This window comes from Arvicola amphibius, chromosome 5, assembly GCF_903992535.2.
Source record: "Arvicola amphibius chromosome 5, mArvAmp1.2, whole genome shotgun sequence".
Taxonomy (NCBI): Eukaryota; Metazoa; Chordata; class Mammalia; order Rodentia; family Cricetidae; genus Arvicola; species Arvicola amphibius.
Genome location: NC_052051.1, coordinates 73,897,893 through 73,914,079, shown reverse-complemented (window position 1 = coordinate 73,914,079; position 16,187 = coordinate 73,897,893). Strand labels below are relative to the sequence as shown.

The 16,187-nt window shown below is 42.0% G+C and overlaps 1 protein-coding gene across 1 annotated transcript in view; it reads right to left on the bottom strand.

Annotated features, from left to right (window-relative positions):
* Positions 1–16,187, bottom strand: part of LOC119815547 (intraflagellar transport associated protein) — a 78,404-nt gene that overhangs the window by 23,793 nt on the left and 38,424 nt on the right. The window contains exons 3-5 of the mRNA XM_038331711.2: positions 9,063–9,220; positions 7,864–7,935; positions 6,175–6,241 (exon numbers count right to left, since the gene is read on the bottom strand). Coding sequence (XP_038187639.1) covers positions 6,175–6,241; positions 7,864–7,935; positions 9,063–9,220 — 297 coding nt within the window. The remainder of the gene's footprint in view (positions 1–6,174; positions 6,242–7,863; positions 7,936–9,062; positions 9,221–16,187) is intronic.

Genomic DNA, 16,187 nt, shown 5'->3' with positions numbered 1-16,187 from the left:
AGGAGAGGGCGCCTGAACTGGCCCTATCCTATAGCCACACTGATGAATATCTTGTATAACACCATAGAACCTTCATCTGGCGATGGATGGAGATAGAGACAGAGACCCTCATTGGAGCACTGGACTGAGCTCCCAAGGTCCAAATGAGGAGCAGAAGGAGAGAGAACGTGAGCAAGGAAGTCAGGGCCGCGAGGGGTGCACCCACCCACTGTGACGGTGAGGCTGATCTAATGGGAACTTACCAAGGCCAGCTGGACTGGGAATGATGGAGCATGTGATCAAACCAGACTCTCTTAACGTGGCTTACGTGGAGAGCTGACTGAGAAGCCAAGGACAATGGCACTGGGTTTTGATTCTACTTCATGTACTGGCTTTGTGGGAAACTAGTCTGTTTGGATGCTCACCTTCGTAGACCTGGATGGAGGGGGGAGGACCTTGGACTTACCACTGGGCAGGGAACCCTGACTGCTCTTTGGACTGGAGAGGGAGAGGAAGGGGAAATGGGGAGAGGGGAAGGAAAATGGGAAGAGGGGAGGAGGTAAAATTTGTAATAACAATAATAAAAAGAAAAAGAAAAAAATCAAACAGGGCTGCAATTGTTAAGCAGGAACCAGTGCCCATTCTCACCTAACACAGTGTAAATACACCCACTGTAGGAAACCTGTCTATGCATGTGTGATTACAAGAACTGCACCTCCAAAGCCCAGTCTCTCAAGCCAGCTGCATGGAAACTGAGAGACCAAAGGAAAAACGAACAGTATTCCTACTCTGCTGACCTCGATGCAATGACTGCAGCTATCCCAAATTATAATTGTGTTGTATAGCAATTTGAGCCATCTTGTCCGAGGCAGGGCAGTCACCAGGTTAACTATCCTATCTTAAATTCAAAAGAGGCAAAGGTGCTAACTGTAAGGACGTGACAGCCAGCCCTCACCTGATGGCACTGTGTTTTTTCCTGCCCAGAAATGAACTGCTCTATTCCAGCCATTAGAGTGCTCAGACCTGAGTAATAATTTACATAGGTCCCCTGTGATGACTAAAGAAACTTAATATGGAACCAGGCGTCCCTTAAGGGCCATTGGTCTTTTGCTCTGGAATGCCTGGAAGATCCTAGTGGCCTGCAGGTGAGAGAGAATAGGATAATAGGCTGTGAGGTATTAACAGCTGCCTTTGCTTCTGTAAAACCTTATTGTTATGGAAAGGGGGATGAAATAGTCTTTTATTACTATAGAGAGAGAAGAAAAAGACAACTGAGGGGAGCAAAAACAATTTTCTTGCCCAGCTGTGAATTCTATGGCTGTTTGTAATGCACACCTTTCAGATAGCTGCCCTTACCCACACCCTTCTAACCACCACTTCTAGCATAGAATAAGGTACCAGTCCTTCTGCTAGGCAGGAGAGCTGGCCCCAGGATCTTGAAAGTAGAAAACTGGTCTTGCCCCTCACCAGTTGCAGCACTCAGACCAAGAGGAGAGGCCCTGCACTTTGCCTGGGCAGCACAGTAGAGATGACCCCATTGGCAGGGGTGTGGGTGAACAGGCCTGAAGGCATGGGAGTGGGAGAGCTAGCCCCACAATCTATCTGCAACACTGTGGTGTGGATGAGATGGCACCCTCACCAACAGTAGCCTTGCCCCTCGCCACCTACTGCAGGCGGGAAAGCTGGCCATGGGGTCACAAGAGTGGGAGAGCTGATCCCACCCCTCACTGGCTGCAGCACTGGGGAGAGCAGGCCCTGCACCTTGTCTAGGTAGCACAGTAGACCTGACCCTGTTGCCAGGGGCACGATGAGCTGTCCTATGGGTATGAGTGCAGGAGATCTCACCCTACCCCCACTCATCCGCCATGTGGTAACACGGGTAAGGGAAAGATGCCCTTCCCATCCTACCCCCATCCCTTGTCACCTGTGACAGGCAAGAGAGCAGGCCCCAGGGTCACAAGAGTAGGAGAGCTAACCCTGCCTTTCATCAACTGCAGCACATAGGAGAGCAGGCTCTGTACCTTGTCTGAGTAGCACACTAGAGCTGATCTTGTTGGCAGGCACAGGTAAGCTGGCCCTGAGGGAATGATAGTGGGGGAGATGGCCCCACCCTCCCATCTGCTATGTGGTGGCATAAGCAGGGGAAAGATGACCCCCACCATCCCTTACCTACTGTGGGACAATGGTCTTATACCCTGTAAAGATCTGTCACTTGTATTAGTTTAATAAAATGATGATTGGCTAGTAGCCAGGCAGGAAGTATAGGCAGGACAACCAGAATAGAAGAATTCTGGGAAGAGGAAAGGGTCAGTCAACAGTAGTCACCCAGACACAGAGAAAGCAAGATGAGAATGCCTCACTGATAAAAGTACCAAGCCATGTGGCTAACACAGACAAGAATTATGAACTAAGATATAAGAGTTAGTTAATAAGAAACCTGAGCTAACAGGCCAACCAGTTTATAATTAATGTAAGCCTCTGTGTGTTTCTTTGGGACTGAATGGCTGTGGGACCAGGTGAGACAGAAACTTCTGTCAACACTGGCCACCTATAGAAGGCAGGAGAACTGGCCTCAGGAGCATGACGGCAGGAGAGCTGGTCCTGGCCCTCACCAGCAGCGGCACTAGGGAGAGTGGATCCTGCACCTCACCTGGGCAACTCAGCTGACCCTAGTGGCATGGGTGTGAGTGAGCATCCAGATGGCATGAGAGCAGAACAGGCCCCACCCCTTGCTGCCTGCTGAATTAGGTGAGCTAGCAGGGCAATGCTGGAGAGTTAACCCTGGTGGTGAGGATGAAAGAGAACTGGAAGGCTAACCAACCCAGTTACTACCCAGGGCCAAAATCAGGGCTAACAGTTGGCCCAACATCCACCCTGTCTATGAACTGCTGGAGCACATGAAGGGACTGATTCTGCAGACTCAAAGCTGCAGGATCTCAGTGACACAGGGCAACAATAGGATATCCAAGAAAAGTGAGAGCCTAGTATTGATAGTGTAGCAGAAGCCAGAGGCCTTGAACCAGGCCAATGACTCACTGTAACGAACCCTTGCAAGTAAAGGTGTATGGACTAAAGGGTACACTGTGCGGCTCACTCTGTCACATCACAGCTTCCGCAGTGATATGTTTTTCTTTTAAATTTTATTTTACTGGGGAGGGGCTGCAAGAGCAGAGGGCAGATACAAAGGGACAGGGAGATGAATGGGATAGGAATGCATGATGTGAAATCCACAAAGAATCAATAAAAAGTTTTTTTAAAAAAAGAATAAATTCATTTACTGCAAATTTGAATTGAGTCCAAGTCTCTGATTTCTCCAGTGTATTTGAACACCATGACACTAACGTGATATCAAATGAACAGAGGGTACCAAGCCTTATAGTACCTGGGCTACTCATATCCGTACATGGTGTTGATTCTGCCAAAAACTGGACTCTAAACTCTACTCCTTGTTTGCCAGAATCACAAGGCACACAGTGGAAAAGAACAGTGCTCTTGAATCTTGAAGAATATTTATGAAGGTGAATACAGTGAACAAATAAAGTCAGTGGTAGAAAAAAAACAATACAAAAACGGGTTTCCTTGTTGCCCCAGGCAAATCTGTTGCTTAAACAGTAACAACAGAATCTAATCAGTAAACTTCCCAGCTGCCAAAATTATAAGAGCAACTTGCCTATTTAAAAATGTCACATCTCCCATCTGATATAAATATTTGCCTTCTGTTTACATTCCTGAAGTGCAATACAAATTAGGCCACACACTGAAATTCACCTTGGCACAAAGTATTTAATTTCTTTCTTCCTTTCAAGTGACCCAGATTGTACATTATGAAAATTGGGAAACCCTGGTGGCCTTTTGGTGATTAGAATAGATCACTGCAGACTGAACCGACTGTCAGCCATCAATTCACACATCATTTCACACCAGAGACTGTCTTAACTACTTCATTCAAGTCCACTGAGACTTGGTTCGCCTCAATAACTGTTTATACACAAATGGAAGACCTCCTGCTATCTAGTTTTTGGAAACATGATACTAGTGAGATCTTTTTATTCATTTTTTAAAAGAAAGTAATAAACCAGGTAACTGAATAGCATACTTGAAAAATGTCTTTAAAAAACAATGACACAAAAATTAGTAAAGGCTGATGTAAAAAAAATATTAAATTTGCTAGCCACATTGGTTTATTAGCTTATCATCCCTCCCTGATATACTTGCCTGGTGTTCAGCAATGTTAAACAAATTAACTATTAGCATTTGTGATACACTTTCTAGGTTCTTGTAAGCAATCCTGATCATCTTCCGGTAAAGACAGATGTTGGGGCTGGGACAATGTGACTCCCTAATTAACAGCTGTTATCCCATGTTACACTGGCAGCATTCACCATCTGACTTGAACACAGTCAGGCGGACTGCACTGATGTTATATGGGCTGTCTCCACCCTCTACAGACAGCTTGAGAAAATTCCACAATAGCCACGCAATGAGCAGCTCCTGAAGTACATTCGCTCTCCAGCAAAACACTCAGTCTCACTGGAAGAGCCCTAGAGAGCTTTGAAGCCTGGAGGGCCAAGGCTCTTGGACACCCTCAGCCCTGGAGATACAAAACTGGCCCTGCCTAGGCCTACACTTATAAAACTGAGAGTCCTGGTACCCTAAGCCTATATAAGAATAGCTGAACCAACAAGTGGAGCAAAGGGACCCACTCATCAGAACCAGCAGGAGAGTTACCATTCTAGAGGGTGCTACATGCTGCTGCTCCCTCCTGTCTGTGACAGCAGCTCACTGCTATCAAATGCTAAAGGATATAAAGATCTTCCAAATACCACCACTGGAAGAGATTCTCCTCAGCTAACCACAGTTTCTACTGGGAAGAGCAAAAGAACACCAAGCCACACAACTGGTGATGAGTACAATCCTTCTCGCTGCAAGACGGCAGTGAGAAACTCTACCACAACAATGCCCAATACAGGCACTCTCCTGCCCACCTATAACACTGATTTTATCTTGTAAATGTTTTGTATAGACAAGAACCAGTAGTCTCAAAGTGTCAAGCTCAAACAATAGCAGAATGGCTAAAAATGCAGTGCAATTCTCTGATGACTAAGGATGTTGAGCATTTTCTTAAGTGTCTTTCAACCATGTTAGATTCCTCTGTTGAGAGTTCTCTGTTTAGGTCTGTACTCCATTTTTTAAATTGGATTATGTGTTCTTTTGATGACCAATTTCTTGAATGCTTTGTATAATTTGGAGATCAGACCTCTGTCTGATGTGGGGTTAGTGAAGATCTTTACCCATTGTGTAGGCTGTCATTTTGTCTTGTTAACCATGCCCATTGCTTTAGAGAAGCTCTTCAGTTTCAGGAGGTCCCATTTATTAATTGTTTCTCTTAGTGTCTGTGCTGCTGGGGCTATATTTAGGAAGCAGTCTCCTGTGCCAGTGCGTTCAAGTGTGCTTCCCACTTTCTCTTGTCTTTTTCTACTTCCCATGTAAATTAGACCCATGTATGTCTCTCTTGGGGTCCTCTTTGTTGTATAGGTTCTCAGGGATTGTGATTTGTAGGCTGGTTTTCTTGGCTTTATGTCTAAAAGCCACTTATGGGTGAATACATATGATATTTGTCCTGTGGGTCTGGGTTACCTCATTCAATATGATGTTTTCTAGCTCCATCCATTTGCCTCCAAATCTCAAGATGTCATTATTTTTTTCTGCTGTGTAGTACTCCATTGTGTAAATGTACCACATTTTCCTTATCCATTCTAGGTCGAGGGGCATTTATGTTGTTTCCAGGTTCTGGCTATGACAAACAATGCTGCTATGAACATAGTGGAGCACATGTCCTTGTGGCATGATTATTTAACAGTTTAATTTATTCCGAATTTGAGGGGAAGGAAAGAGACAGCTCTATTTCACTTAGACCAAAGGTTTTATAAGTTTCAAAGGGCTTTTTAAAAATTAAATAGATAGATAGATAGATAGATAGATAGATAGATAGATAGATAGATAGATAGATAGATAAATAAAGGGCTTTAAAAACTGAGTAAAAGTTTTTGCTTTTCAAAAAGAAATTTCACAACTTCAGTTTTTCTTACATCAAGGGAAGTAAGGTAAGGACTGCCCAAAATAACAAAGCAACATAAATCACTTGAAGTTTCTAGAACGCGGTTACACAGTATGAAAAAGAGAGAGCGCACATACCCTTGTTCATCTGGGGCTCACTCTCTTCCTCCATATCCAAATCTTCTAAGTCCAGGGAGCTGTCTACCTGCAAGAAGACTGAGGTTATCTGGCATATATTAGACACAAGGAACGGCGATGCAGTCAGGGACCCACGCACACAGCTGCATGATAGACCTGCTTTCCTGTGGCCTCTCAAGGCCCAGTTAAAAGCCCTTCTATGCATCTGCTTTCCCATCTGTAGGAGCACAACATTTGGAAGCCCAAGGTTTTAAAACGCCACAACCTGCTCTCTACAGAGAAAGAGAAAACAGCCTGGGGTTTCTTGTGACTCTGTTCCAAATTTTCTTCCCAAAATTTTTAACACCACTATAGAGGAAACAGCAGGTCCTGGGTTTGTGTGTTACTGCTTCTGAAGAAGCCAGTGATGGAGGTGGTGGGCCACCATCCTTCCGCACAGCATGCTCTCTGACAGCACTCTGGAGACCAGACAGAGGAAGCTAAGGAGAGCAGGAAGGAAAAGTCCATTCAAAACAAAATTATGCTGCCAGGGAAATCACAGGAGAGGTGAGCAGGGCAAAATATCAAGTGTTCTCTCTTTCAGGCAAATAAAACTGAGAATTACTTCAAAGGTAAAAAGCCCAGCGTATGACCTCCCAGACCCAATAGCTGCGTTTCAATGAAGAACTATTCCACAAGGAACAGCGCTTCCCACTGCACAGCGACAATGAGGCATTGCAGGGGACTATCACAGCGTGTAAATAGGAAAATGTTGGCACAAGTCACAAGGTTGCTATCCATTTTATGCTCATAACCTAAACACAGACATAAAAAATACCTTAAAGTTACAAACTAAGATTCCTTAACTGCATTCAAGGCAAGCTGTGTCTTTCTGTCCTGAGATGATTATGGACCGTGACCACCCCACAGAGAGCAAAAATGGTAGCTTCCATGCCTCTAACCTGGTAACAACTATTACTCAGCGGGCAAATGCAAAAGCAAAATTCACCTTCCATGTGACAGTTTCAATATTAAAATTTGAGAATCAGTTACATTATAGCATCTTTCTTCTTAATGAGTATGCTAAAATTCCCTTCCCATATGTTAAACCTAAGGGGAAAAAGATCTAAAACCCAGTCAAGCACAAACAGTTTAAGATGTTCTAACACCAATTTAAGAGATAGAGAGAGAGAGAGAGAGAGAGAGAGAGAGAGAGAGAGAGAGAGAGAGAGAGAGAGAGAGAGAACCTTTCAAGACTAAAATCTAGTGAATCTCCAGTTTTGTGCAAAGAAAAACAAGAGTCTAACATTTGTTTATTGGTTTGTATGGAAGTTTGAATAAGAGCTGTCTCCCATAGGCTCTAGTAATTGAATATTTGATGTCAGTTGTTGATGCTGCTTGCTAGGTTTAGGAGGCAAAGCCTTGCTGGAAGAAGTCTGTCACTGGAGGTGGGCTTTGTGACTGAAAAGCCTTGCCTGCTTCTAGTTCACTCTCTGCTTCCAGCTTGTGGCTGAAGATATGCTTTCTCGGCTTCCTGCTGCCTGCTGCTTGTTATTGTGCCTCCCCGCCACGACAGACTTTTATCTATACACTCTTTCTTTCAAAGTTGCTATGGTCATGGGGATTCATCACAGTAACAGACAAGATGCTAATACAGTTCATTTGTTTATGTGTGGTCGTCCCAAGGCAGATAACTGGATCTGGCCTTACCTTGACCTTTCCAGCCTGGGTCATGTCACCTTGAAGGGAGCTGCCAACTTGCTGGCCTTCATCAATCACTATCTGAAAGCACAGTAAGAATATACAGTCAAGAAATAATAGTTCCTATTCCTAGCATTATCTGAAAGATTCTCTAAGCTACAGCAATGATGCAGGAATAGGTTTCAGCAAGTCTAAGTGTAATTCTGGTACCCTAGGCTCATTCAATATCTAGCAGGTGAGCACAAGCTTAACTCCAGCTTGTGCACAAAACAGACAGCTGCTCCACCTCCGAAGTCCTCCCCACAATGAACCTCTGATACACAAATCAGAGACTGCTGCTACAGTGTTGTCAAGCTACAAGAGGACAGGGCAATATAAAAATTCTAAACCTCCCTATATTTAATATGATCGCAATCAACACCAATAGAATGTAAATCATTTATGGAAAGCAACTCATATCTCATCTAGCATCACTAGAAGCAAGCTCTAAGAAAATGAATTATAAACCTCTTTTATATTTCTATCATGGAGACTTCTGACCCTTATAAAACCAAAATCTAGTATAATTCTGTCCATAATTTCACACAAAAAACACTGCAAACAGAAAAAAGAAATTTAAATGACTTAAAAAAATTAATCAAAGGCCAGGCGGTGGTGGTGCATGCCTATAATCCCAGCACTTGGGAGGCAGAGGCAGGCAGATCTCTGAGTTCTAGGCCAGCCTGGGCTACAAGAGCTAGTTCCAGGACAGGCACCAAAGCCACAGAGAAACCCTGTCTCGAAAAACAAACAAAAAAAAACAACCTTATCATTCCTTGATAATTAATCATGATAGCCAAAGAGAAGAATCCTGTTGATGACATCTTGATTAGAAAACACCATCTACTATCTACAAGCCAAATCTTAGAAAAAGCAAGAGAATGGTTTCTACTTAAAGTCTAAATGTGATAAGTTTAGGACAGGAAAAAGTAAGTCCAGTTTATACAAAGAAGTAGAAAAGGGAACTCTCTTATTAAAAACAAAATATATAATTTTATAAAGCATTTACACATGGCAGATCCCTAAGAAGTTTTTACCAAAAACTGAGGATTATCAAACACTGGCATGTAATGACTTAGTTCTCAACAAAATGCTATTATAATGGCTTCTTTTCCTAGAAAAAATACCCTCTTCTTCAAGTTGTTTCTATAAACATAAGATAGAATTACCTGGTCATCTTCTGAACATTCTGATGACATATGAGGGACGACAGCTGTATTTCTAAAATGATGATCATGTGATTCCTTTTTATTGGTCAATTTTTTAGTAGTAAATATATTTTCTGACAAATCAGTTCCACATGCTCCCCTTCTGGCCACATTATTCTCTGAAATGGTAAGTTATGATTTATTAAAAACAGCCACTGTAGTCAGATTGTTTCTTTACTAAAAATCTTTTGTCCCCCTCCCCCTCAAAAAAGAATACTTCTTAAAGAACTATGTAAGTAGAGTTTCTTAAAGCCATAACTACTCTTAAATACAGACAATACTCCTTCAACATCTGATGAATATTGTCCACTATATACCCAGCACTGTATCTTACCATTGTTAAAAAGCTCAAGGAAGCACAGTTTCCTCAAGATTGTGAGACATTATTTACCTCATTTTCCCTTAGATTTGTTATTTTTTTCTCATATGAAAGCAACGTATTTATATTTTTAAAAGATTATGAGAAAAAGAGCAAAATATGAAACTCATCCCTTTAATTCTACACAACAGAGTAACTAAATAAAATGTTTAGAAGCTTATCTGTTCATCTCTTATGTATTCATGTACTTCTAAAACTTAAAATAGAACACATAAATACTATGGTTTGCCAGTAGTTCTGTTATGTTATTGTAGTATTCTACATAATAGAGAACTCCATTATCGAAATGTAAGATAGTTTACTTAATCATTGTCCATTCTTCTTTATTATTAATTTTGTCCTAGCCCAATAACAGATTCCCCTCCCTCCAGTCCTTCTCCCCAATCTTCCTTCTCTCCCTACCACCTCCTCCTTTCTCTTCAGAAAAGGGCACGTCTTCCACTGGATATCAACCAAACATGACATATCAAGATGCAATAAGACTAGGCACCCTCTCTCCTATTAAGGCTGGAGAAGGCAGCTCAGTAGGAGAAAGGGGTCCCAAAAGCAGGCAACAGAGCCCTTGCTCCCACTGTTAAGATCCCACATGAAGACCAAGCTACACAACTGTAACATATATGCAGAGGGCCTAGGTCAGTCCTATGCAGGCTCCCTGGTTGTCAGTTCAGTCTCTGTGAGCTCCTGTGAGCCTGGGTCAGTTGATTCTGTGGGTTTTCTCTTGGTGTCCTTGAACCCCCCTGGCTCCCACAATCCTTCCTCCCCCATTTCCACAGGATTCCCTGAGCTCCCCTAATATTTGGTGATGGGTCTTTGCATCTGTTCCCATCAGTTGTTAGGTGAAGCCTCTCTGATGACAACTGAGCTAGGCACCAATCTACAAGAATAACATAGTATTTAAAAAATTAGCAGAATATCATTAGGAATGATTTCATTGATTTTTTCACTAGACATGTTTGGGTCTATCCTAGGACTCTGGGCTGTCCAGCCTCTGGGTTCTAGCCCTCCAGACAGTGCCAGGGGCAGACTCCCACTCATGGTATGGGTCTTAAGCTGGACCAGCCTCAATGTCCATGTTTAACTATTTATAATTATAAGCAATACCTCTTGCTAGGTGGTGGTGGTGCATGCCTTTAATCCAGCACTCAGGAGTCAGAGGCAATCAGATCTCTGAATTGGATGCCAGCCTACAAATGAGTCTACAGAATGAGTTCCAGGAGAGCCAGAACTACAGTGAGAAACTCTGTCTTGAAAAAACAAATTATACACACACACACACACACACACACACACACACACCTGTGTGTTACATTCATAGTTCTGGCTTTTCTTTAGGATAAGAAAATTACTTAAGATTAATTCAAAATTAAGAGACTATGAAAATTCTATTGTGACACCATCAACAGAAATGTGGGGGAACAAAATAGAATAAGTCAGGTAAGAAATGGCCTGGTCTACAAGAGCTAGCTCCAGGACAGGCTCTAAAGCTGCAGAGAAACCCTGTCTCGAAAAAACAAAAACAAAAAACAAAAAAAAAAAGAAATTATAAATCTAGATCTTGCATGTTTAATTTGTGGTATTATGGAAGAAATGAGCCAAACACTGAAGTGTGGAAGGAATATCACAATCAGAGGTGACTACCTGATTGACTGTCATCTACACTGAGGCAATAGCTTAAGACAAAAATAACTATTTTACTATTAACATGATGGCTAATATTGACTGTCAACTTCAAGGCTCCAGGATCACTAGCAGACAAGTTTCCAGACACATCAGTAAGGCATTATCAAGGTTGGCTTAAATGCAGTGGGAACACTCAACCCTCAACTCAAGAAGCAGCCGTCTGTGAACTGGGGTCTTGGGCAGAATAAAAAGGATAAAGTATACTGAATACAGGTACTCGTGTCTCTCTGCTTCCTGGGTAAGAAACAGTGTGAGCAGCCACCTCAAACTCCAACCACCATACCTTCCCTGCAATGACAGCCTTGACCTGCAGATTGAGCCAAAACAAACCTTCCCTCTTTCCTGAAGTTACTTTGTCAAGGAATTTTGTCATGCAAAGCAATGGGACAATTAACTAATACAATTAGCAATACTGAAATTAGTAAGGGTTTAAAGTCACTGAGTACTGAATGCTCTTTTCTGAGCATTTTATGAATTATTTCATTTAAATCTTCCAAAATCCCTAGAAGGCAGTCCTGTTTCTATCCCCACTTTATTGAAGATATTAACTCAGGACACTAGAAATTAAATAATTTAATTTATTAATTTAATTATTTGTGTTCAAGGTAATGTAGCTGATAGTTAACAGTTGGGATCAGAACCCAAGTCTTCTGACTCTAAAACCTACCCTGGGTTCTGCTTTGTTACCCTGAGCAAAGCAGTAAAATAACAAAGGAAGAGGTCCTTACTGAACAAAACAAGAAAGAAACATAATAAGGAGAAGTAGAAGAAAATTTAAAGAAAAAAGTTTTCAACAGTCAAAGAAGAGTCAAGGCTTCAGGGATACATTTTGTAAAAACTTGTGTCAATCACAAATATATATATTTAGATAGGTAGATAGATAGAAAGAAAGAAAGAAAGAAAGAAAGAAAGAAAGAAAGAAAGATAGAGATAGATAGATAGATAGATAGATAGATAGACAGACAGACAGATAGATGGATTTAAAAACAGCCATATAGTAGATATCAAGCCATCCTGCCATCCCCAGTTGGGTAACCCTATGCCATACCCTTCACTAGACTATAATGAAATTGTCTCAGAGATGGAGGAATTATTTTATCTGTGACCTGAGATAGGTCTCTAAAAGTCTAGCATAGCAGAGCCACCATAGTTAATTCTTTTGAGATGTTGCTTGCATGACATCAAAATCTGCCATTGTTGTGATGCTCACAGTTTGGTGAGGGACCAGCTGGAACACTGCTGTAATAGTTTCGAAGAAGACGGCCTCCATAGTTTCATATATTTGATGCTCAGTCACTAGGGAGTGGAACTACTTGAGAAGGATCAGCAGATGTAGCCTTGTTAAAGTAGGTGTGGCCTTGTTGGAGTACCTGTGTCACTGGGGATGAGCTTTGATGTTTCAAAAGCCCACATCAGACCCAGTTTTTCTCTTTCTGCCTGCTTCCTGTAGATCAGGATGTAAATCTCTCAGGTATTGCTCTGGAGCCATGTCTGTCTGCTTCCTACCATGATGATAATGAACCAACCCTCTGAAGCTATAAACAAGCCCCCAGTTAAAGCCTTTCTTTTGTTTTGTTTTTGAGTTCCAGTGGTCGTAATGTCTCTTCACAGCAACTAAACAGTAACTAAGACAGACGTTGGCACCAGGGCGTGGCATATTGCTGTGACAGGCCTGATCATGCTATTTTGTTGGAGGAAGATGAAAGATTTTTAGACTTTGGGCTAGAAAAGCAGTTGAATGCTTCTAAGCGGGATTTATGGGCTAACCCGAGTAGCAGCATGGAAGATAGTGTTGCTGGGGGTGATGTGGACTGTAGGGGACCCAACTTAAGCAGCTTCAGAGAAGAAGAATATTATCAGCTGGCCTAGAGACCATTTGGGGGGATATTCTGGCAAAGAATGTGGCTGGATTTTGTCCCTGTCCTAGAAATCTTCCTGAGGCTAAACTTGAAGAGTTTAGGATTAATGGCTTTTACAGAGATTTCAAAACATCCTAGAGTTCTTATGCAGATCTACAAAGAAAAGAAACAAACAGGGCAAAGAGAAGTACAGAACTTTAGTTGAGGGGAAGAAAGGGGCAGCAGGAAATGTAATGTGTACAAGTCTTGTGTTCAAGGAGATGAAAAGTTTAAAGAAAAGCTTGGTGCTGAGTGGAATAAAGGGAGTGATAACCTCAAAACAAGACCTCACCCAGCTGATTCTGCAAACTGTGAAAGGAAATGTCCTGACGATTTCCTAGTCCTAAACAACAGAAATCTTGTGCAAATGTAATTCAAGGAGGTGCCCAGGTTCTAGCCCCAACAAGCAACAGAACCTGGCAGGTTCTGGATTTAGAGCCAAAAGGATATAGGAACTGGCTTGTGGAATCTTCCTCCATTTTTAAGAAAAGTCGCTGCATGGAGGAGTGGAGAGGAGACTACATGAAGCTATAAAGGTGAAGTCTGGATTGCCTTGGAGATCCCAAGATGCTGGAGATGCCAAAGCCATGGGATACCTGCCAAGGACAACTGCTAGCAGGAGGTGGAACCAGCCCAAGAGAGCTATGTGTGTTGCAGTCAGCAAAGCTGGAAGGGAAGAGCCAGCTAATAAACCCTTTAATATTAGACATGGAATTACAGAATTTGGAGTTTTCCCTGCTGGTTTTCAGCCTCGTTTGGTCCAGTATTTTCTCACTATGCTCCCTTACCTTCCTGGTTTGATTCTGAATACCCTATTAAAAGTAAAATTTCTCAAGAATTAACAACAAAATTTAGTTTGTTTGTGTATATGGGTGCTTTGACTACGTACAGGTCTGTACATCTTTGCATACCTGGTGACTGAGAAGGTCAGAAAAGGCATCAGATGCTCTGGGACTTGAGTTACTAGTGTTTTAGAGCCACCATGTGGGTGCTGACAATTGAACATGGGTTCTCCAGAAGAGAAGTCAGTGTTCTTAACTACTGAGCCATCTCTTTGACTCCTTTTTTTTCAAACCCTGAAATACTATTATAGAACAAAGTTAAGGTAACATAGCCCCGTGATAATAATTCACACCAAATGAGTAATTTTCTCTTCTATAAAAGAAAAAAAGTGCATATCCATATACTCTGAAACCAGCTCTCCCATTACAGCCTACCTATCAGCAAATCCTAACCAGTCACTATTGGAAAGATGACTTATGACTTTGGTACCAACAAATTCTTGGCAAAATCTCCGTTGCGAAGTGCAAGTGTTGGATGCCATAGGTAGAAGAGCTCAAGAAGTGGGTAAGGTGCTAGGAGGGTTGCTAAAGCCACTGCTGGGATAACAAACGATTTCAAGAGTCAGTGAGGATGAGATCGATTTAGTCTCCTAGACCTCTTCCAGCTTAGAGTCAAGTTCCCCATGGTTCTTAAGGTAAAAGTAAGTAGTGTGGAGGGATATGGTGATGCTCAGAAACAAGATAAGCTACTGAGGGATGGGCAGATGCCTCGGGCTCCATCAGAGTCAGAAGGGACGGCTCCCTGTGGCTCCTACCGCTCCTCAGCACACTGATGGCAATAAAAGGAACAGTTTCCATCCTCCAAGATATCTTTTAAGTCAAACAAACCTAAATTGGTATTTGCCAAGAAAATCCTGCACACCCAACCCAACACTGCTGAACTAGTCAATTGGCATAAATACTTGAAAAGCACAGTGAATCGGAAAAGAGACATTCTGTTATGTTGTCAGATCAATTCCCAATTAAATGCCCAGGGTACCTGATAGGTCACCAGATAAAACTCCTTTGAAATACAGTGAAGTCCAAGCTCCTGATGCTGTTATTGAATTAGGGATAACAGTCTCAGATCCAACAAAATCTCTACTCTTTTAAAGTCCACCCTCTTGTAATTGTGAAGTTTTTATATTTAAAATGCCAAAGATTCAGAAAAGTATGCCCTCTCTGTGATTAAACTTAAGTTAAAAATGCTGTCCTAAACCTTGTAATTAGTTTCACAAGCCTATGTATTATGACCCCACAAAGGCGCAAAAAGTGTTCTTGCATACAGGCATTTTATTGGTTTTTAAACCTAGTAAATAATAAATCTCTTGGCAGAATGAAATGAGAACAAAGTTCCTTTTCAATATGATAATGTCAAAATGGCAGATGCTGGCACAGCCCTGACTTGGAAGTGGCCAGCAGCCTGATTAGACCAGATGCTGCTTCCCAGAGTGAGCCTGGTGGCAATGCACACGTGCCACCCAACTGTTCATCTCTGCTGCTGCTGCTTTTCATCAGAGTCCTTTCTACCCTTTCATCTCATCCCTAATGCTCCGTGCTTTGAAATGCACGTGAGGCATAATACAATGAGGAAACCTAACACAGTGTTTCTGCGAACACACAGGTTACAGAGACCTGAAAGAGCATTTCTTTGGGCATTTCTGAGTCAAACTTCAATAGAGATGAGAAAAACTTTTTTTTCTAAAGGTTTTCAGAGATTTCATTATTCTGAAGTGATGGAATTTCAATTTCCTTTTGATAACGAACAGATAAGCTTCCAACAGGTCAGGCTTACAAAACCATCTACACCTTCAGTGTCTAACTAAACTCAGACCAGAGAGAAATGTCACACTCCTTGAAAAAGTGGAAAGCTGGGATGCCAAGGTAAATTACACTTTATGAGGTAAAGCACATGTTGATTACACCTTCCAGGTAAAAGCAATTATTTGGAGACAGCTCATTTTTGAGAGAAACACTTACAAAAAATTCAAATTCTTCTATCCAAAAGCCAGAGTAGTGTCCGTGTACAGAAAAGCATTCCCCCAGATCAGCACAAGCTGTGCCAGAATCGAAGATCAAATCCTGCCAGACACCTCGAAGTACCCCTTCTTCTCCAGTGAGGCCAACAGCACAATATAAATCAAGTGCACATTCTCAGTCACAACAAGATACTGAATATATTGCTGGAAAGAAAGAAAACCCGAAGTGGGGAATGGTCTGTACAACACTGGGCAGATACAAACACCCTTCTGCAAAGAGAATAGGGGATAAGCAATCAAGCTTGTAACAAGGTTAGGTACTCGCAAAG